Source organism: Lathyrus oleraceus, chromosome 3, assembly GCF_024323335.1.
Source record: "Lathyrus oleraceus cultivar Zhongwan6 chromosome 3, CAAS_Psat_ZW6_1.0, whole genome shotgun sequence".
NCBI classification, from domain to species: Eukaryota; Viridiplantae; Streptophyta; class Magnoliopsida; order Fabales; family Fabaceae; genus Lathyrus; species Lathyrus oleraceus.
In genome coordinates this window covers 308,942,322-308,966,100 of record NC_066581.1, presented here as the reverse complement: position 1 = coordinate 308,966,100, position 23,779 = coordinate 308,942,322, and the positions used below count along the sequence as shown (strand labels likewise).

The 23,779-nt window shown below is 34.5% G+C and overlaps 1 protein-coding gene across 1 annotated transcript; it reads left to right on the top strand.

The window, feature by feature from the left end:
* The first annotated feature begins 752 nt into the window (after positions 1–752).
* On the top strand, positions 753–1,522 carry LOC127127320 (non-specific lipid-transfer protein 1). The gene is made up of 2 exons (XM_051056471.1): positions 753–1,174; positions 1,359–1,522. Exons 1-2 carry the CDS (start codon positions 825–827, stop codon positions 1,369–1,371), a joined length of 363 nt encoding a protein of 120 aa, XP_050912428.1. The 5' UTR covers positions 753–824; the 3' UTR covers positions 1,372–1,522.
* The last annotated feature ends 22,257 nt before the right edge of the window (positions 1,523–23,779 follow it).

Here is a 23,779-nt window from a genome sequence, read left to right as displayed (position 1 = left end):
AAAGAACGGAGGGTCTAACATTTTAGACACTTGTAAGGGTTCATTAGGGATCAATAAAAAAAATGAAGCTATGTAATAAAAATTAAGAGGTAGATAAAAATAAGAAAATACATCTAAATTTGAACAAAAATTAATTCTATTTTGTTGATATTTGACTATTTGAATGAATATCCAAGTTATTCTTTAATTAATAAATTAAAGAAAGCTTATTTAGTCATTTAGAAATGAAAATAAAACAATTAATCTATTGAATTTCTCAAAAATGAAATAAATTATTCCTTTTTCGAAATATCTTTTGTGAAGATTTTAGTTCCTTTTTGACAAACTAATTTTATCAATAATTGCTATTTTAAATAATTAATTATTTTTTTAAAATTAAATAACGAGAACCAATATTACTATGTTTTGTGTAAAAATGAATTTAAAACTCTTAAAAAATATCTGAAATTGGAATATTGTAGTAAATACAAATAATTAATAAGAGAGACAATACTAAAAAGAATCAGCTAGATTTTTAATATGAGAAGTTGAATTATGAACCAACAACTTACACTTGTCAAGTTCAACTACTTATATCAATTGAGCTACAGAATCCATCATTTTGTAAGAGATCAATTATAAATAAAATTAATGGATTATTCACACCAACTATGTGGTTATAAACTTATCATGTGCAACAATAAATGTTAAACATTGGAACCAAAGTTGAATGGGAACACTATCTATAAATAGTCCTTAGCTACACACCATAACACTCATCACTTCCACAATCACTACCACATCTTTAGTGCAATATTTCCTCTTCCAAACTTTCCAAGTCAATAATGGCTAGCTCAATGTTTCTCAAAGTTACATTCTTGGCTATGACGTGCTTGATTTTGGGTACTCCCTTAGCTAATGCAGCTCTTTCATGTAGTCAGATACAACTCACTATAGCACCATGCATTGGATACGTTAGGAGCCCAACTCCATCCGTCCCAGCACCTTGTTGCAATGGGGTTAGAAGTGTAAATAACCAAGCTAAAACTGTCCCTGATCGTCAAGGTGTTTGTAGGTGCCTCAAATCCACTTTCCTCAGCCTATCTGGACTCAACCTTCCAGCTCTTGCTGCTCTTCCAGCCAAGTGTGGTGTCAACTTGCCCTACAAAGTTAATCCCTCCATTGACTGTAACATGTATATCTCTTCAAAACAACCCTCTCGTATATCTTAAACCCTAAATATATTAACTATAATGATATATTAATAAGGGGATAACTAAAATTTAAACTTTTCTTGTATCTGTTTTAAAAATGCCAACTTTTCATCATAATTGTTTTTTTAGAGAAAACTAATGTCAACTTCAATTTATTCTTTGCAGAGTGAAGTACTGAGCAGCTTGCAGGTCTTGTGCTTAATGGATATGTATTTATTGGTTTGTGATGATAACCAAGAAGGAATAAAGATGTCTTAACTTATCCTGTTGCAACTGAATCCCCATTAGGGATCACTATATTTAGAATGAATTTCTATAATAATAAAAATAAATTATACTTACAATTTATTTGTATTAGACATGTGAAAACTTATTATTTATGTCTTACATATATATATATATATATATATATATATATATATATATATATATATATATATATATATATATATATATATATATATATATATATATATATATAAACTGAAAGGGAAAGAGTTATAAAAATGTGATAGTAACAAAAGAAATATTTAATTACTTTAAGAGACTATAACAAATTAAATATTTTTTAATGAATTTTTATCTCGGTCAATTAATTCACCGAGATAAAATTTACTCTATTAAGTATTTTTCTTTCATTTTTATTTTTGAAGTTATTTTTTCATTGTTTAATGGTAGCAAACGTGGGAAAAAGGTCCCTCATAAATAGATTTTGAATTTGAACACTAATAATTTTATATTTTATTCTTTATAAAAGTGGTATATTCCTTTTATTTTTATTTTTATTTTTAAATTAAAATAAAAAAATTTCACGGTCATATTAAACAGCTGTGGAGAAATGTTCCCCATGAATATGTTTAAAATCTCAGCGCAAATAGTTTTGTTTTTTATTCATTTTTAAGTTACTTTATTCCTCTGTTAGTTTTAGCTACCATGAGAACAAATGATTTATACTGCAAGAATCTTTTTTTAAAATATCTAAAAATTTAAAAAAAAATTCAAAAATATACAATTTTTCAAAATAATTACACAAATGGTCAATTTTGGCCATTTTTTACACTAAGGCGCCACCCTAGTTGGCGCCTACCCTTAATGGGTAGGGCAAGTCGCCACTAGGAGTGGCGCCTATGCCCATTCCTATTTTTTTTATTTTTTTTTTTTAAATATGTTTTTTTTTTTTTTTTTAATTTTTTTTAATTTATGAATTTATATTTTTTCTTAATTATATTAATTTATGTTAAGACATATATATAAATAAATTTTTTTACAAGATATATATATATATATATATATATATATATATATATATTAATTTATATATATATATATATTAATTTATATATATATATATATATATATATATATTAATATAATTTATAAGTAATTAATATTATTTGTAAATTTTTGGAAAAAAATTAATTTATATACGTATAAAGATATGATAGACAATATTTTTAAAGATAAAGATAAAGATATAAAGATAATAAACAGAAAATATTTTTATTTAAATAATAGACAAGACAAATATTACAAAGATATGATTAATCACATATGATGCGGTCCCTGGTACGATCCGCACGGGGGAGGTCTAATTACTCGCCTAGACGGTTCACGTGGTGGTGGTGCTTCCCTATTACCACCCCTGGCCCTAACGCGCCCCCTTGCCGCTTGCCGTTGTGTTTGGGTCGAAGTCCCTTCAGTGCTGTAGGAAAGACGAGTCCCCTCTGCGCCCTCGAAGCTTTGTCTCGGTGGGACAAACTGACTACTGCTGGGTGCGCCCTCGAATTGTGGTCTTTGGTAGTTTAGGGTTGAATCGGGTTGGCCAAAGTGCAATGTTTGTTGTGGTGTGTAGTAGTCCTGTTGGTAGTCCTCTTGTATACCCGTGTCGGGGCTAGGTGGAGGACTGGAAGAGCTTGGGAAATTGTCGTGTTGGAAGTGTTGGGATTGGTGGAAGTAGGGGGATTGATATTGTGGTAGGTGTTGGGATTGTTGATGGTGGTGGGAATGTTGAGTTTGTTGTTGGTAGTCTTCATGGTATTGGGATTGAGTTTGTGGTATGTATTGTTGATTTGGTTGGGGGGTGGACATGTGTTGTGGTGGTTGTTGTTGGTAATATGGTGGTGGTGGTTGTTGTTGGTAATAAGGTGGTGGTGGTTGTTGTTGGTAAAATGGTTGTGGTGGTTGTTATTGGTAATAAGGTGGTGGTTGTTGTTGTTGGGAATACTGTGGTGGTTGTTGTTGTTGGGAATACTGTGGTGGTTGTTGTTGTTGGAAATATGGTTGTTGCATCCGGGGATCGTCCAAATAGAACGGGTCAGACACAATCATTTCTGGATTGGTATTTGCTCTATACCAATCCACATATTCCCTTGTCGGCTTCATTTCGTTGGGCGCCACCGGAAATTGTAGAACATAGTGGGCACGGTCTTTCCACATTTTACGAAACTCCTTAGCAAATTCCTTCCAATTTTGGGCATACCACTGGTGGCTGACTTTTTTTAGATGCCAATGTTCCATAGACATTGGGGGGCCTGGGATTTCTTGATGCATTCCGAATTGAAGCTTGACACGGTCACTCTGGTGCATCTCCACAGTGGTGAACCGCATTATGGCCGTTTTTGCTGTCCAAACAGCTGCATCTTCGGGGTTGGGTTGATGTTCCAATCCCAAATATGGCCTCCAAATAAACTGCAAAGAAAAAAGTAAATATGTTATTTATCGAGAATGCATGATATTAATAAATCAGTTAGAAGCTGAGTGATTTAGTGGTAATACATCCTGTGCTCGGAGACGATCCAACAGTTGACGATAAAATATAATTTTATTTTTGGGGGTAAGACTGTAATCCAGTCCGGTTGTAATGAACCTAAACAAAAAAAGATAAATAATATTAGTTACAAATATTTATAGAATAAATATACAAAATGAAATAAGATCATAAATTTACCTAGTTGCGTAGGGGAAGGAGTAGTCATTAGGATTTTCTGGGGCTAGCCTCGGCAATCTCCACCACCCCCATGTTTGGAGCAAAAAAGCACATCCAGAAAATGTACAGTGCTCATTTTGTGCATTTTTACACAAAGAGCTATATAGGAATGCTAATACTGCAGAACCCCAACTATATGTGCTTATTCTATCAATGTCCCCGAGCAAACTCAAGTACATAAAATTTATGCTATTTCCCGTCCCTTCGGGAAATAGCAAGTTCCCAAACAATAGCATAATGTAAACCCGGGTTTTTATGACTTTTTCTTGTTCGGAGGATTCCTCAGTCAAAGTTATGGAGTCGTGGTACAATTGTAGGCTAGATAATTTAATACCCTGACCCCTTGCTTTGGCAGACCCCTCACCCTCGACCAGATCTACCCCCAACATTTGAACACATATTTGGTTAGGCTGTTGAACATTTCCGGTAACAGGCTTACCATCTATTCTAAGACCTAAAAGCATGTACACGTCCTCTAATGTGACGGTACATTCACCAGTTGGTAGGTGAAAAGTGTGTGTCTCAGGTCTCCAACGTTCACACAGAGCCAAAATGAATTTGGCATCAATGGTGGCATTTACGACATGCATTACATGACCGAAACCCGCACGCTCTATGTAAGGTACGCACCATGGGTCTGGATAAGGCATTGGGTGTGAACGTTGACGAAATTTCTTGGGATCCTTTAAAAACAAACAATATAAACAATCATTATATTGGACTTTTAAAAAACTAATTACAAACATACGAAAGAGGCAATGTTCAAGAAAAACTTACGAATGAGGCAATGTTTGCCCTAGTTCCTCTGTGTTCTTGGCCCATGGTAAGAAGCGACATGACTGCAATGTAGGAAGAAGCTTGGTGGATGAGAAGTTTCGCCTGAGTTCTCTGAATAAAAGTGTTAGTGGTTGATGAAAACTTGCAAGAATGACCCTCTATTTATACTCGTTTTCAAGTAGACTGAATATGCAAAAATGTGACAAGTGTAAGGCATGCGTGGTAGTGTTGGCATGCATTGGTGGAATCTGATGATGCAAAAATGTGACAAGTGTAAGGCATGCGTGGGAATCTTGTAGAATAGGTGCAGACTAGGTGGCAGTGTTGGCATGCATTGGTGCAGACTAGGTGGGAGTTGTCTTGTCTTGGGGAAGACTTGGTGGAATCTGATGATGCAAAAACGTGACAAGTGTAAGGCATGCGTGGGAATCTTGCAGAATAGGTGCAGACTAGGTGGCAGTGTTTGCATGCATAGGTGCAGACTAGGTGGGAGTTGTCTTGTCTTGGGGAAGACTTGGTGGAATCTGATGATGCAAAGGTGTGACACGTGGAAGGCATGCATGGGAATCTTGCAGAATAGGTGCAGACTAGGTGGTAGTGTTGGCATGCATTGGTGCAGACTAGGTGGTAGTGTTGGCATGCATTGGTGCAGACTAGGTGGGAGTTGTCTTGTCTTGGGGAAGACTTGGTGGAATCTGATGATGAAAAAATGTGACACGTGTAAGGCATGCGTGGGAATCTTATTTAAAATAAATAATTAAGCGTAAATAAGATTGAATATTATTTTAAACACATAATCACTATTTTACTTTATTTGTAAGAAACTACTAACACGATTTTAAGAATTTCTTTCCTATAACATGTTTGTTGTCATTTTATGGTGATCTATGTGCTTGCGCTTTTTTTATCACATTTTTTATTATGCCAAAAGGGCATAAGTAAACTCTTAGGGGGGAAATATGGATAGGTGGATAGGTTGGCATGCGTGGGAATCTGCCAGACTTGGTGGTGAAGACTTGATGGGGAACAGGCATGCATGGGAATCTCTGAGACTAAGTTCAGGCTAGGTGGATAGGTTGGCATGCATTAGTACAGACTAGGTGGGAGTGTTGCATTCAAGGGTGTGACACGTGTAAGGCATGCGTGGGAATCTGCCAGACTTGGTGGTGAAGACTTGATGGGGAACAGGCATGCATGGGAATCTCTGAGACTAAGTTCAGACTTGGTGGATAGGTTGGCATGCATTAGTACAGACTAGGTGGGAGTGTTGCATTCAAGGGTGTGACACGTGTAAGGCATGCGTGGGAATCTGCCAGACTTGGTGGTGAAGACTTGATGGGGAACAGGCATGCATGGGAATCTCTGAGACTAAGTTCAGACTTGGTGGATAGGTTGGCATGCATTAGTACAGACTAGGTGGGAGTGTTGCATTCAAGGGTGTGACACGTGTAAGGCATGCGTGGGAATCTGCCAGACTTGGTGGTGAAGACTTGATGGGGAACAGGCATGCATGGGAATCTCTGAGACTAAGTTCAGACTTGGTGGTGAAGACTTGATGGATAGGCAGTAAGATTCTTGCAGTATAAATATTCACACACATTTTCGCAAAGGTATTCACAATATCTTCACAGCAATCTTCACAAAACCTTGACAATATCTTCACAAAACCTTCACAAAACCTTCACAAAACCTTCACAAAACCTACACAAAACCTTCACAAAACCTTCACAATGTCTTCACAAAACATGGCATCTTCATCACAATACAAAGTCAAAGCTCACGTCAATGGTGAGACTTATGAATGTGATATGTCTGGCTTCCTATTTAGAAACACCGAATGCACTCGTTTTTGTCTAAATAGAGGAGCTGACTTCTCTTATCTGAAGAGGAAGATTGAGTCCAAACTAAGACAACCCGTGTCCCAAATTTTTTATCAACAACCTTTTTTTTCAGAAAACAACTCTGTCAAGTTTTATAAGTCATTGATTCAAAATGACATGGAGACACAATACATGCTTCGTAACCATGAGTACTCTGGTTACGAATACATAGTGTTGTACATTGTGTTGGAACAACCTCAACCAACTCAGAATATTCAATCACAGGTTATTGATCCTGTGATTGATGACGAACAAGATGCTGAGCACCACGTTGAAGACGATGTGGTTGATGATGCTGAAGACGTGGTTGATGACTTGGTGAACCGTCATTCTGAAGACGAAGACCAAGCTCAAATACCTATAGCGCAACGCTACTCACCTCCTGCGCACTTCACAACACTTAACTTGAGCGAGGATGAGCCCTCATCAGATATGTTCTACAACCCATATATGAGGTCTGATGAGGACTTAAAGAAGGGTGACCAATTTCGGACCAAGGAAGAGTGTCTGTTAGCAATAAAGAACTGGAACTTGAAAAAATTGTGTTGACTACGATGTTATCAAATCAAATCCGGAAAGATATGTTATTGTATGCAAAAATCCGGAGTGTGGATATAGGTTGATGGCATCGTACAAGAAGAAGCATAATGCGTGGGTGATAGGGTCCATATCTCAAGCTCACATTTGCGTCAACACCAACATGGCACAGGATCATCGCAAACTTAGCCATGACATGATCTGCCACTCCATATTACCTCTAGTTGAGGCTGACCCGTCACTGAAGGTCAAAACAATTATCTCCCATTGTGTGGCTGTTTTCAAATATACACCGTCATACAGAAAGGCTTGGTTAGCGAAAACCAAGGCAATTGAACTGGTGTACGGTAACTGGGAGGAATCATACAAACAACTACCACGCTACCTGGCTGCACTACGATTGTATTCACCTGGGACGGTTACTATAATGGAGACCTTGCCTGCACAATCCCCTGACGGAACTCGTCTAGAAGGTAATGGAATTTTCCATAGATTTTTCTGGGCATTCCGTCCCTGCATCATCGGGTTCACATTCTGCAAACCACTTGTTCAAGTCGATGGAACTTGGCTGTATGGGAAATACAAAGGATCGTTACTGATGACGGTCGCACAAGATGGCAATTCAAATATTTTCCCAATAGCCTTTGCATTGGTGGAAGGAGAAACGGCTGCTGCTTGGAGTTTCTTCCTTAAGAATCTTCGAACGCACGTGACTCCACAAGCTGGCATCTGCGTGATTTCTGACAGGCACGCTTCAATAGACAGTGCATACAATAATCCAGCAAATGGTTGGCATGACCCCCCGTCTACCCATGTCTACTGCATAAGGCATATTGCTCAAAATTTTATGCGGGAGTTCAAGGATAACTTCTTGAAGCAACATTTGATAAACGCGGGGTATGCATTAAACCAACCTGGATTCCAATACTATCGCCGGGAAATAGTGTTGGCAAATTCTGATGCAGGGAGGTGGATCGATAATATCGACAGAGCAAAGTGGACTAGATCATACGACGATGGGGTGAGGTGGGGCCACATGACAACAAATCTTGTGGAATCAATGAACGGCGTGTTTAAGGGCATACGTAACCTCCCGGTAACCGCATTGGTGAGTGCGACCTATTTTCGGATGGCAACGTTGTTCGTAACAAGAGGCAGGCGCTGGAATGAAGTGTTGCAGACGAGTCAAGTATATAGTGATGCCTGCATGAAGTTTATGAGGCAGGAATCTGCCAAAGCCAGCAGCCATCGGGTTACGGAATTCGACCGCCATGGCCACACTTTTAGTGTCAAGGAAACAATTGACCACAACCAAGGGCTGCCCAGACAAGAGTATAGGGTCCTAATACCAGACCGTTGGTGCGACTGTGGTCAATTTCAGGCCTATCGTATGCCTTGTTCCCATGTCATTGCAGCGTGTTCACACAGCCACTTCGATGCATTATCGCTAGTGTCTCCAATCTACAAAGTTGCAACATTGCTCAATGTATACGACAATCCCTTTCCGGTGGTAGCATTGGAGGCGTATTGGCCAGAGTATGACGGGGAAATTGTTTGGCACAACGAATCGATGCGGCGGAATAAAAGTGGTCGCCCAAATAGCAGGCGCATTAGAACTGAAATGGACATCGCAGAGAAAATGCAGAGGAAGTGTAGCATATGTAGACAACTAGGGCATAATAAGAACAAATGTCCATATCGTGGATCTAGTTCCACAACTTAGTTTTCACTTTCATAAATCTGTGTACCAAAATCATTTTAAATTAAAGTTTACTTTTTATTCCAAATAGAAGATGACACTTGAACAACAAACACAAACATCTAACATTACAACACCAATTACTAAAACAAAAACAAATACTGGAACAAAAACAAGTACTAAAACAAGAACAAGTACTAGAACAATAACAAATACAACAACAACATGACAAACAACCATTAAAATCTAAGAAATTACAACAGTTAACACTATGTCGTCTGATCCATGCATCATTTGGATGCAATCAATGTCGCTTTCAACTTCAACCCACCAACGTATCGTTTCTCCAGTTTCAAATGAGAACCTTGTTCTAAGCCTCTGAATCCTTCTGATGACTTCACCAGGTTGGTAATCTCCCTCTAACCAAGACATCAAGGACCTTTTTAGTTGGTCCAACGAACGGATGTTCCAAAATTTCATCTCCATTGGAGGTTTCAAAGGCGAGAAAATAACATGCCCATCCCTTTTTAAGATTACTGGTTCAGGATCCGGGCGCCTTGATGATGTTCGCTGCCATGACGACGGTCTTGGGGATGCCATGAACTCAACTTGATACAGAAAGTGATAGGAAACAGTGGTGAAGAAAATGCAAGGAAATAACACTTTATTTATAGGAAAAGATCTGGGTTGTACACCAGTCTACCTAACCCTAATTAGTGTCGCACTTGATTACTTAATCTTATAGGGAATTAGGGTTTCAATTAGGTCATAACTACCAAACTCTAATTATAACCGATCAATAAACCCTAATTATAATTGATAAATGAACCTTAACATGATTAACCCTAATTCTTCCAAAAAAATTTAAATAATAATAATTACTTATAAATTAAATTAGTATATATATAAATTAATATATATATATATATATATATATATATATATATATATCTTGTAAATAATTTTATTTATATATATGTGTTAATATAAATTAATATAATTTAGAAAAAATATAAATTCATAAATTATAAAAAATTATAAAAAAAAAAAAAAACATATTTAAAAAAAAAAAAAAAAAAAAAACTTAAAGGGTAGGCGCCACTCCTAGTGGCGACTTGCCCTACCCTTTAAGGGTAGGCGCCAACTAGGGTGGCGCCTATGTAGGAAACTAGGGCAAAAATTGCCCATTTTGGTAATTTTTTGGAAAAAATGGATATTTTTGAAAATTTTTTTAAATTTTTGGATATTTTAAAAAAAAAATCGCAAAATAAATATTGAATCATAAAAAAAATAAAAAGGAAACACCACAATGTCAAGGTTGTAATATCTTCTCACATTCTTTCTATCTTTTAATTTTGACTTTAAATATTAATGTCAAGGTTGAAGCATATCGTTTACATGATAAAGTGAAAATTGACATTATTCTTCAAACCAAAATTTTCAAGATACTATTTTAGAATTTTCAAAGTCAAATCTTAAAAGTCAATGATACAACAATAATTACAACAAAACAAGAAATTATGTTTTCGAGTTTCATTTATGGAAGAAATTATATTTTTGAGTTTGATTTATGGGAGAAATAGAGTTTCGTTAATCAAAGATGAAGTTTGGATGCCGAATGAGTTAGGTTTGGAGAAAACGTGAAAGCACATAGAGCTTTGATAGATAAAATTGGCTAACCTTTCCCCATAGATGGTCAAATGAACTGATGTGAAAAGTTGTTCCACTCCCTTTTTTATTGTAAATAAAACATATTATTTTTTCCCATATTTGGTAAAACGTTGTTTCACTCCTTTTTTTTTATATATATTTTAAATTAAAATAAGTTACTTAAAAGAAGTTGTAATTTATTTCCCTTTATAACAAAATTATGCCCTTGTGAAACCTCATCTCCATAAACGTACGAAACACCATTTTTTCACTAACCTCTATCATATCCTCTCGAACTTGTATGAAGAAAGGAAATGAAACACGAAATTCACTAGATAGAAACACAAAATTCATTTCTTTGACTTCTTCGTCATATTTCTGATACGTGAAACATTTCTACTATTCATGTTATAGCAATGTTGTTGTTATTATTATTGTTGATACCCGAAACCCTATAGATTTAATGTTGTTGTTTTGAGATTGAGATTGAAGTTTTAATATTATTGTTGTTGTTGTTATTGTTAAGATAAGATTAAATATTTTATGTTGTTGTTTTTGTTGCAATGAGTAAAAGGTTTAGTGTTATTGTTGTTATTGAGATTGAATGTTTTATATTGTTGTTATTGTTGTCGTCGTCGTCGTTGTTATTGTTGATGTTGTTGTTTAGATTGAGATTGAATGTTAAATATTGTTGTTTTTATTGAGATAAGTAAAATGTTTATTCACTACTACAAAATATACATTCTGTAATATCTTCTTACTTTGTCCATTTATTCCACAAAGTAATAAAACTCATCTTTAGGCTCCTTTATTATTTGTTAATTATGAAAATAATTTTTACCACGGTCCAAAATAAAAAAGGTGGTGATAGGTTAAAGAGTGATACTTTTTGAATTCCAGTACCAACAATTTTATATTTTTTCATTACAAAAAGGGCGTGTCCCCTTAATTTTATATTTATATTAAAATTAAATTATCTTTCACCACGGTCTATAATAACAATCGATGTGTTAATTATAAATATTCATTACGATTGTTACTATCAACTCTGGTGAAAAGTATTAAACTCAACAAATATTTTCTTATATTCCATCCCATAGTTAAATCCATAATATTTTTTACAGACAAATCTAATTAAACTCATATCTAATTTTTACTAGTTTCCTTTAAACTTTTTATAAAATCATCCCTGAATGCTAGAATCACTTGTATCCCTCTCAAAGTTGAATCCAAACATACATTTGAACAAGCAAAATAAAAGTGAGCATTTATCCGAACTAAGGTTCAATAAAAATGTCGCTTGCAATTGCATCAAAATATCACCCAAATACGAATACAATTATTTAAAAATACTAAAGATGGCAAATAAAACCACAACCAAAGGTTTAATATCCAAATTGTAAGAAGAACAAAGAAATAACAGATTTGAGAACTCTCTGAACTAAAAGAGAGTAACACATAAAACCAAACAATTTCAAGCAAAAACCAAGTTGAGCAGTGGCACATAAAGATTCAAGCAAAAAAAGGGTTAAGGGAGGAAAGAAAAGAAAGAAAACAAGATTAATATATAGTCGTACCTCGAAAAATACGATCATTCGTTATGGTCGGGGAAAAATTATTCGAACAGAGTCGCCACCGAGTTTTATTTATTCCAATCAAGAAATATGAAAATATCAATAAAACCTTCAAAAACAGAATAATGGTCATTGCAATCATATTCGGGTTCGGGAGTCAACTACGCAAGGGGAAGATATTAGCTCCCCTCACGTCCGTTGTACTCAACGGAAACCTTTTAGTCTAATTTTTGATTTGAATGTTGCCTTATGTTAATTGTTTTCTTCGAGTGAATAAAAGAGATTGAAAAGAGAAATGAAAGAAAACTTCCAAAGGGAAAAAAAGGGAAATTTTTTATTAGTGTGCTCGTCAAGATCTCGCAATCTCGTGCATATGTATCCTTATAGTGCAATAAGGAAATCAGAGCATTGGTAGTTCGAGGAACTACGATTTGTTGGTGTCTTTTAATGAAAAAATGTTTAGATTGCGTTCTAAAGGCTAAACATTGGTTTGTCTACTCTCGACAGAGGCTTAAGCACTAGTTTGTTATGCGTGTTAGAAGTTATTCAACAGTGTTCTTTTTTAAAAGGTTTTCGATCGCACGGGGGCGAGAAAAAGATAGGTTTGACGTATTGAGATGTTTTGTTGGATGACAATTGCTTGAATGATCGAGTAAGGGAACTCGTATCCAAACAACCGAGGAGAGGAATCAAAGGCTCTAGACCATACCCTTTTCATCTTTAATTGCAAAAGAATTTGATAATATTAAGGTGTTTTAAATGGATGATGAATACTCGAATGGTTGAGTAAGGTAACTGGTATCCAAGTATTCAGGAGGAGGAAACAAAGGCTCGAGACTATCCTCTTTTTCATCTAAATTTTTATATAAATGGGTTTGCATATGGTTGTTTTTTTTAGATAAACGACGAATACTCGAATAATCGAGTAAGGAAATTCGTATCCAAGTATTCGAGGAGAGGAATCGAAGGCTCTAGACCATCTCCCTTTTTGTTTAGTTTATTATGAAAATAATTTGATTTAACTGGTTTAGAAGTTTTTAAGAAAAATGATAATTGTTTGACTAATCGAGTAAGGGAGCTCGTATTCAAACAATTGAGGAGAGGAGTCGAAGGCTCAAAACCATCCCCTTTTTCATTTCTAAATAACGTTCAAGTATAATTAGAGTCTTTTAGTTTTGATTTAATAAAATAACAAACATTGAAGCGAGGTTTTGAATTTGCGTTTAAAACGAAAATGGATTTGGAAATGATTTTGAAAAATATACTTGATATTGATCAAGCATCTTTGATTTTAGTATTTTTGAAAGGTTAATTTTAATAGTTATTTTATCTTTTTAGATTAACAATTATGCATCAATTAAAAATACAATAAAATAAACTAAAAAAAATAAAGCAATAAAAAAGGTAACAAAAATAATAAAAGGGAGAGGACACACTATCAACACAAGAGGTAAAAGAATTAAATAAAAATAAAGAAAATAAAAGAAAGAACATAAATAAATAGATAAAGTAATAATAAGAAAATAAAAAATAAATAAAAAATATACAAAAAAAAATAGACTGAAAATTAAGGATGTGAATGCTCTAGGCCAAAAGTATGGGGAACCCACGGGGATGTGTCGAGCAATCAATGGGTGTGGGGAGATTTCATCTTCCCTAACCTCATATTCGATTACTATTCCCGTAGCAACAAAAATGGAAGAAAAAATATTCCAACAAAAATGTAAAAACACCATAACTTAATTTTTTTACGAAATTAAGTAAATAAATAATGAAAATTTATCTACTCGATCTCACAAATACAATGGTATATTCAAAATTAGAAAATAAACAACTACGAAATTCGAAAATCAACAAAATGCAGCAAAATATATTTACTTGATTTGACCTTTTATCCACCCTCATGACAAACGAATAATGAATTCATACTCGGGGTTATGTTGATAAGTTATTGGATATATTATTTATGTAAAACAAGAATCAATTTGCATTTGAACCTTTTTGTTCATGGAGGTCAGAGAACACTTTAAATTCTTGATTTTAAAATCAATTGAGTTTCTATATAAAATGATTATTCTTATGGTACTAAATAAATAAGGAAAACGTAAAAGTACAATAGAATTAAATAAAGAACAAACATAAGATCCATTTAAACAACAACAAATCACTTTTGCTTATGGAGGTTCAATAACACTTTTCAACTCTTGATTTTGAAATCAATTGAGTTTGCATACAAAATGATGATGATTAAGGTACTAAATAAATAAAGCAAGAGTAAAAATGTAATAGAATTAAATAATGAACAAGTATAAGATCCATTTAAACAACAACAAATCAATTTTTCTTATGGAGGCACAAGAATACTTTCAACTCTTGATTTAAAATCAATTGAGTTACCATGCAAAATGGTGGTGATTAAGGTACTAAATAAATAAAGCAAGAATAAAGACATAATAGAATTAAATAAAGAACAAGTATAAGAGCCTACATATTCAATAAAAAGAAAGAAATGCTTGAAAGAAAATGAAGAGAAAGAAAGATAAAGAGAGTTTTGACTTAGTTTTTGTGAATGGTTGGTGGTGAGATTTGTGAATGAGAATGATTTTATTTATACACTCTAAAAATGATAGTTTAGGTATTATGCAAAGAGTGTGAGTGTCTTCTAGAAACTTATTTAATTAAATAGTGATTAATGATATAATAAATGTATGAAATAATGATGTAATAAATGAGAGATATTTTGGGTTTTCTAGAAAAAAAAAATTATAATGCATGAAAATGATTAATAAAATTCAAATGGATATTTTTAATAATAAATAAAATGATCATGAATTTATTTTTCAAAATACATAATGAAAAAAATGCAATTTTAGTCAATTTATTCAACATGTAAAATATTGACTTTATGTTGACTTTTTTTTTACTATATATGCATATATAAATAAATATGGTGATTTTATTTGATGATAAAAATGCATATGGCTAAAAATGAAAAACTGGACAAATGGACTTGTATCAGATGAATTTAGAATGCCCATACAAAATTGGGGTATGACAGCTGCCCCTATTTAATTGGGGTATGAATGACAATGGTCTTCATACATTCATGGTGGAAGATAATTATATACGAAAAGACCCCAAATTTTGTCCTTTAAGATGCAAGGATAAAATGCAGAAAGAAAATGTAGCAAGAAATATAATGATATATGTAGTGAGATAGTCATTAGAAGGCAAATGAAATAATCAAGACTCTTTGATAATTGACAGAGCAATATCTTTTATGATATAATCGAGACTTTCAAAAGATGGAATGAAATCCCAATCGTATCTAAGATTCTCTGAGGATACTATAGTAGTATCTCGAACAAGAGTCAATAAGATTCTTTGAATCCATAAAGCAGTATCTTATATGATATGATCGAGATATTCCAATAATGGAATAATACCTCAATCGTATCTAAGATTCTTCGAGGATAATAGAGTAGTATCTCAAACAACATATGAGATTCTCTAAATCAACGAAGCAGTATCTCAAATAACAGATGAGATTCTCTGAATCAACGAAGCAGTATCTCACACAACAGATGAGGTTCTCCGAATCAACGAAGCAGTATCTCAAACAACAAAAGAGATTCTCCAAATCAACAAAGCAATATCTTAAATAACAAATGAGATTCTATGAATCAACGAAGCAGTATCTCAAACAACATATGAGATTCTCTGAATCAATGAAGTAGTATCTCAAACAACATATGAGATTCTTTGAATCAACAAAGCAGTATCTCAAACAACAGAAGAGATTCTCCAAATCAATGAAGCAGTACCTCAAACAACATATGAGATTCTCCGAATCAACGAAGTAGTATCTTACATGATATGATCAAGATATTCCAACAAGGGGAATGATACCTCAATCTTATCTAAGACTCTTTAAGGATACTTATAGCACTATCTCAAGAAACAAACAAGATTCTTTGAATCAATGAAGCAGCATCTCAAACAATAGATAAAATTCTCCAAATCAAAAAAACAGTATCTCAAACATTCATCTGTTAGGGGAAATAGTTTAGAAAAGACTCCCTTTTAAGGAGATTTACTAGCAAAGCTCTGCAGGGGAAAAGCTCATAAGATACTTTTTAGGGTAACCTCTGCTTGGGTAGTAACAAAGCAAAGAAACTTGGGAATATCATTATCAACCATAAATTTGAAGAATGACTTGTTGGGAAATGATTCCATGAGCACATGCAGGGTAATAACTCCATTGACTTAAATGAGGAATGTTCGGGATACATATGATTGACCCTAGATTCTGAATTATGTTATGTTTGATGTTTTGTATGACATGAGTGGAAGTACCAAGCATGGAATGATGCATGAGATGTATGCAAGTATGCAATTGCTGGAAATTTTTAGATGTGCATGTAGGAATGCGAATAATTTTTTTGTTCATTTTTTATGGAACTCGACATTTTGGAGGGAGTGTTATGCATGGGTATGCTGATGATTGATAGGATTATGTTTGATGAATTTTCCTATTTTGGCAGGAAAATTATGCATGAACTAATGCATGTGGGAATGCAACTAGGTATTTGGATTTTTTTGTAGGGCTTTATTTTATTTCCGAAGAGATTTTTTGGGAATATCATCATCAAAGGATTGATGGGAGATAGTTAACATCGTCATCAATGGGTTGATGGAAATAATTTGTCATCGTCAAAGGGTTGACGGAAAGAAACTTCACTATGGAGTGAATCATCAAAGGGTTGATGAAACTTTTTTTTGTCATCGTCAAAGGGTTGTCAAAAATAATTTCACTAGAGAGTGACATCATCAAATGGTTGATGGAAAATAATGTGTCATCGTCAAAGGGTTGCTAGAAAGAAACTTCACTATAGAGTGACATCATCAAAGGGTTGGCATAAAAGAAATGTATCATCGTCAAAGGATTGACGAAAAGAAATTTCACTAGAGATGACATCATCAAAGGTTTGATGGAAAATAGTTTGTCATTATTAAAGGGTTCACGAAAAGAATTTCACTAGAGAGTGACATCATCAAAGGGTTGATGGAAAAGGATCATAAAGGATTATCATCATCAAAGGGTTGATGGACAAGGACTTCACTATGGAGTGACATCATCAAAGGGTTGATGGAAAAAGATTGTTGGTGTCAAAGGATTGACGGAAAAGACTATTTTACGTATGCATGTGGTACATGATAATGAAAACTTCCCATTTCGTCAAGAGAGTTATGCATGTATATTGCATGCAATGCATGTGGGAGTGCATGAAGGTGATTTGTTTTTGAATTGGTCACCCTTTTTCAAGGGTGAGATTATTTTTAGGTACCAATGTTGATTGGATTTAGTTTTATGAAGATGCCAGCAAATTAGACTTTTAGTGTTTGCCAATATGGATTGGACTTTGGTTTTGGAGGTACCAATAGGATTAGACTTTTGGTTTTGGAGATGCCAATATGGATTTGACTCTTGGTTGGTGAAAGGATTTGACTTCCCAACACTCGGTCTTTAGTGATGTGATGATCAGAAGGTAGACGTGGATGCTCTTTATGCCCCAAGTTTGATCCCTTGCTAATAAGCTGTGTTTTTGTTCATGAGAGAATCACAACTTCTTTTCCTAATATGCCTTGATGGCCTGCAAATGATTTAATTAGTGTAGCGATGTAATCAATGCATGATGGTTGTGCTCTTGCTCTTCCCCGTGGCTCTTTGCAATATATGATGTCATAACACTTGTAAGCATAGAGAGGACCTGCATATGTGTAGCTTTCTGCCCCAGTCTATAAGGTTTTTGAAGGAGTTGTCTTAAAGAGGAAAAACTTAAGAGTTATTATACCATGACATGGAATGGAAAAATTTGCCCTAGAGCCTGAATCTTGCAGTGGTTTTCCCCTGATTGAGCCTTTGAAGGATTTTCCCCATATTGATTGAGTATGATGGAAATGATTTGCCTCCTTGATCAACTGATGCTTGGAGATTTGTCTTTTAGCTTGGCCTATTCTTTGGTTAATATAGTCGATGAATGCCATGCCCCTGATCCATAGGGTTAGGAAGTGGTCTTGGTTTAGGTCAATCTCCACAAATGATCAATTTCCTCTTGGAATTTCCTTGATGCCAAATATTGACTTGCAGTTAAAATTGTCCATTCAATCAATGGTAATTTTAATGCAAGATTCATGCAAGTTTTGAAAAAAATCATTTTACTAGAATGATATGATATTGTGTGAAAGATACAATGAGAGTATGACATTCATACTGACGATTATCAAATCTCTAGGAGTCAGTTTACAGAACCTTGTCGTAATATGCTTTCAGAACAAACCCTATTTCAGTTAGGTCAATTGGGGGTTGTAATGTGGCTTGGTTCATGGTTATTGAAACAAAGGATATAAGGCTTAAATTTATTTTTAACCCACCCTTTCTTTGTGATGATCTTCAGTCCTACATTCAATTAATTCAACACACACATTCTTCTTCCAAAAGAGTTCGATGGTGTAAAGAGGAGGATTCAAGATTCACTTGAAATAACAGTCACCTTATTTTGTTTTTTGTCACAAATATCGATAAACCTTTGAATTTTTATACGGTGGTCATCGAATCTTGTTTTGGCTTTGCTGAGGATTTATATGACCTCTTTTGATTTTTTTTATTCATAACTTTTGCTTGGACCGTTTTTTGAAGCTCTCTGCCCAATAGGATTGCCCTAATTTTTGCCTAAGTTTCCTCATTGAGGGATTCGACTTAGTGGGCTTTATTGATAACTAAGTTTTTGTTTGGAAAGGCTTGTGCCTGTCAAGTCATTGGTTATTGAAGAACAAACGATAGAACTTTTGGATTTTGCATGGTTCCTTTGACACTTCAAGACGTGTGCGAAGAATATCATGCAACTGATCCTCATATGGGATATTTCATCATGTAATTCAAATGCGGAGTCAAATTAACTGAACATTACCTTGCCCCAGGTTAAATGTAAGGGTTTTTAGATTTGAAAGAAACACCTAGTTATAGGATCGAAGTGGCTAACTAGGGATTAACTCCTTATCTCTCAGGTATTTGGGGATTTGAAATAATGCATGTATATCATCAACAGGATTTTATCCGAAAGCATACAATTAACAATTATGGATATTTTGTTTTCGTCATCCTCACTCTAATCTTTGCTAAAACAACAATTTGATAAGTGAATGAGAGAAATAAATTTTTTTTATATAAATGGAAAAGATGAGTGAATAAAAAGGATTCGTTCAAAACATGCATGATCATCTAATTAATATTACCAATAAAAGAAAACAACAATACTTAAAAGTAAGTAAAAACTAACATGCAAAGAAAATACAAATGATATGTTAGAAATAGCCAAATGATTGTCAACGTAGAAGAGGCTCTCTCGTGCTTGGTTCACTGTTGGACTAGCTTTCTTCAGAGTTGGGGTCGTTTTCCTCATTGAGACCAGTATGATAATCATATTCAGACCCATTCTCTGCAATTTCTTCCATAGCATGGACTGATGGACTCGTATAACTAGGTGAAAGAGTATTGTTGATTTGAAGGCCTTGAGGCGCAAATGACAAAATCTTGGAGTCAGTTAGAGTTTGTACCTTGCTCTTGAGCACCTTACATCCTCCAATTGAGTGCCCTTATTCCCCATCATGGAAGTCACATCGAGCATTGACGTCAAAACCTGGTGGGTATGGATGAATTACTCGATTTAGTTTCTTTGGAACTATCAATCCTCTTTTTATTAAATATGGAAAAACTTGACTATATGGCATTGGAAGCAAATTAATATGCCTCTCTGGCTTTCTTGGCCTTTGTTGGGCGTGCTAATGCTGCTGATATGGAGCGTGTTGCCTTTGATATGGTTGTTGTTGATACTGAGGAGTTCCTCGAATTGTAGGATGATACTGATCCTATGGAGATAATGGTGCCTGATACGGAGACCCGAAAGGTTTCTGACTCCAAACAATCGAGATGTATGGGTACTGAGGATAAGGCACAAAAGGTGGAGCTTGTGGAGTTTCCCATATTGCATTAAATTCGTCCTCCTCTTCCTCTTGGGAACTAACAATGGATTCACTCTCAATGCTCTGGCTACTCGAGACACATTGGATAGTTTCTCTTTTCAGGCCACACTTTATGCATTCTCCAATTAACACCAAGTGAGCGAAGTCTGATGTTGCACTACTAATCATCCTTTCAAAGTAAGGGCTCTGCAAGGTATCCCTAAATAAGTCCATCAATTCTTTCTCTAAGAGTGATGGTTTAACCGCGAGCCACTAAGTCTCTCCATATTTGGGCATACCCTCTAAAAGATTCATTGCTTTCCTGAGATAAATCTCTCAACTGCATGCGATCGAGAGTCATGTCTAAATTGTATTTGTACTGCTTCAAAAAGGAATAAGCTAGGACCAACCATGACTGAATGTGATTCCTTTCTAACTTCATGTACCAACTCAACAACCCCACACTCAAATTATATTGAAAACAATGAATCATTAACTTATCGTCGTGAGCACAAAAGGTCATCTTTCGGCAAAACATCACCAAATGGTGCTTTAGACAACTATCCCCTTAGTACTTCTCGAATTCTGGAACCTTGAATTTCAAGGGTATAACCAGGCCAGGCACCAAACACATTTTTAAAGCATTCAGTTCAATAGTATCTCACCCTTCTATGGCTTTAAGTCTTTTCTCTACCACGCGATATCTTTCAGAAATCTCATCATCTTGTGGTCATTCAGTATTCACCACCAGACTTGTACCATGGGAATCTGGAACAGAGAATGCAAAGTTATGATACTCAATAACATCATGATATGAGGAACACCTATATCGGACAATATGACGCTCTTGTACAATAGAGTTATCAATTGGGATTCGCCTAGGCTAAGGTTGGGTAAGATCATTTACTGGAGGTGGAATGTCATTCTCAATGACTGTAGTATGTCATACCCTAATTTTTAACCCCAAGACCTCACATATCATTTGCATCATTGCACACAAACAAGTTCATATCTTGATCCTCCCCCTATTCATCTTTGGATTTGCTTCTTGTAAGGATCATCAAGCACCTCTTTGTTGGTGTTTTACCTTTGTGTTTACATGATTAATTGCTTATCTAACCACTAATCAAAATAGAAAAAATATGTTTTATTTTTCTTAAGTTTATTTTTCAAGGTAGGGCTTTTCAATCAAGAGCTTCTCAAAGTTTTGTTGCTTACTTCTCAGGAAAGTCAAAGGTTCATGTCTTTATTTCCATGCCTTCTTCAACAAGAAACTTCAAGCTTTTAGAAATTTAATAAAGATTCAATCAAGGAAACCTTATTTTGAGTTCATATGATCACCCATGTGCTTTGAAATGTAAGGAAAGTCCAAGCACACAAGCTTGTTCTAAGTGGTTTGACAAAAAAAACAATATTTTGAAGTCAAAGTTCCAAGGATCACAACTCCTTCAATTCTCAAAATGTTTCAATTCTTATTTTTGCATTTGACTTTTCTCAACATCCTCTACAACTCCCCTTTACATGATAAAATCCGATTATGCTTGGAGGAGTTTGGAGACATTATAGGTCATTTGTGGACTTAGTGAAATTTGACCTATTTTCAAGTGACTTTTCCTCAACTTTCAAATATCATAACTTATTTAATTTTCAACATTTGAGGCTGATTATTTTTGTACAATGTCATTTGTGATACCCTCTACAAGTTTTCTTCAAGGATCAAGGTCCGAATATGCTTGGAAGGCCATGGAATTCATTGAAACATTACATGTCATTTTCAGCCATGAAGCACTCAAATTTTTCTAAGTTATATGATCATATTTTCATGCCAACTTCAATATGACATAACTTTGTGCTCAAGCATCCAAATGTAACCTTTCTTAGCACATTGTAATGTTTGCCATGATGTCAACATATTGCAAAAAAAAATGGGATCAAAAATCCTCCTAAGTAGGGTGCCCCATTGGGTTGGACATCATGATTTGTAACTGAAGAAATTACCATTGCCCGAATTTTGAACTTCACTAATATCAATTCCAAGCCAAGTTAACATGTGTTTTGGACCTAAGCAAGTTTAAACAAGTCTTTAGAAGTTAATTGACCCTTAAAACACATCATTTTGCAGAGTTTTGATGAGTTGCAAGTCACACTTTTCTCACATTCGGATCAAATTCGTTTTACATGAATTCAGAATTATTCCACACGTATTTATATCCAAACACACTTCCTATAAATAGAGGAATCTACTGCATTCATTTCTAAGCTTTTGAGAGCGAAGAAATCCCTACTGCAATTTGAAATTTTCCAAAAAAATCAACTATCGTGTTTTGAGTTTCAGCTTGTTTCAATCCAATTTCTTGATTCCATTAGCATCTTCAAAATCCTCTAAAACTTTTGCAACAATTCCCAAGCTTAGAGACCTTCTGAAGGGCTCTAACCAGATCAATTTTCATCAACTTTTGATCACCATCTGGACAAAGTAGTTATGAGCATCATTTGAAATCAAACAAGTTACCATAATGTTGTCCTTCACTCTCTGATGCTTTCCCTTGACTTAGCCCGTGTTGATTGATCATGTTCATCATTTAGTTTTATTTTTCGTGGCTTGCTTGCTTCTGAAACTTCTTTGAAATTCCCTTTACTCAATTAAGATAAATGAATTTGGAGCATAAGGTTGAATTCAGGATTAGAAGAGGATCACAATGGTGGTGGTCTCGTGTTATGAATATACCAAACAATGAAGCTTCGGTGAGAGCTTACCAGAGAAGATGACTAGAGTATTCCAGATTGTCTGAGTTTGGCCAAACACGTTAGACATTTGAAATGTTCTGAATGGTTGGATTTTAATTGGATTTTGTGTGTTGCTTGTAGCGTGTTTCGTCGTGCTCCCTAACCTGAGGAGTGTTGGATATGCCATGTCAATTAATGAGTCGTGATCCAACGCTCTGTGTTTTTCTGATATTAATTATTTTTCTTTTATTATTTTTAATTTCTTTTTTTTAAATTCATAGAAATTTCATTTTTCATCCAAAAATCCCAAAATAATTTCTAAAATTCTCTTTAATTTTTCTTCATCTAATTTTTATTTCTTTCATATTTTATTTCACTGATTTGCTACTCTTCATGAATTTTCTCTTTTCTCTTTATTTTAATTGGCTTAAAAATACTTTTCTGCATTTTAAAATTCTGGAAAAATTATTACATGCTTCTTATTTTATTTCCAACTTTCCATAATTTTCTTGGCCATTTATTTGGAGTTTTGAATGACTTTATGTATTTTTCATTTTATTTCTATTTTAAAATTCATTTAAAAATACTTTTGGTGCATTTTATTTTATTTTATTGCATTCTATATTTGTGTGACCTTATGAACTTCTGTTGGCCTTGGATCATGATGGTTTGGACTTTAAGTCTCATCAAACTCAATGGACCTTGGGTGTTGATGGGGTGAAAACCTTAATCCA

Coding starts and splice junctions, on each gene's coding strand:
- LOC127127320 (XM_051056471.1), top strand. CDS start 825: ATGGCTAGCTCAATGTTTCTCAAAGTTACATTCTTGGCTATGACGTGC.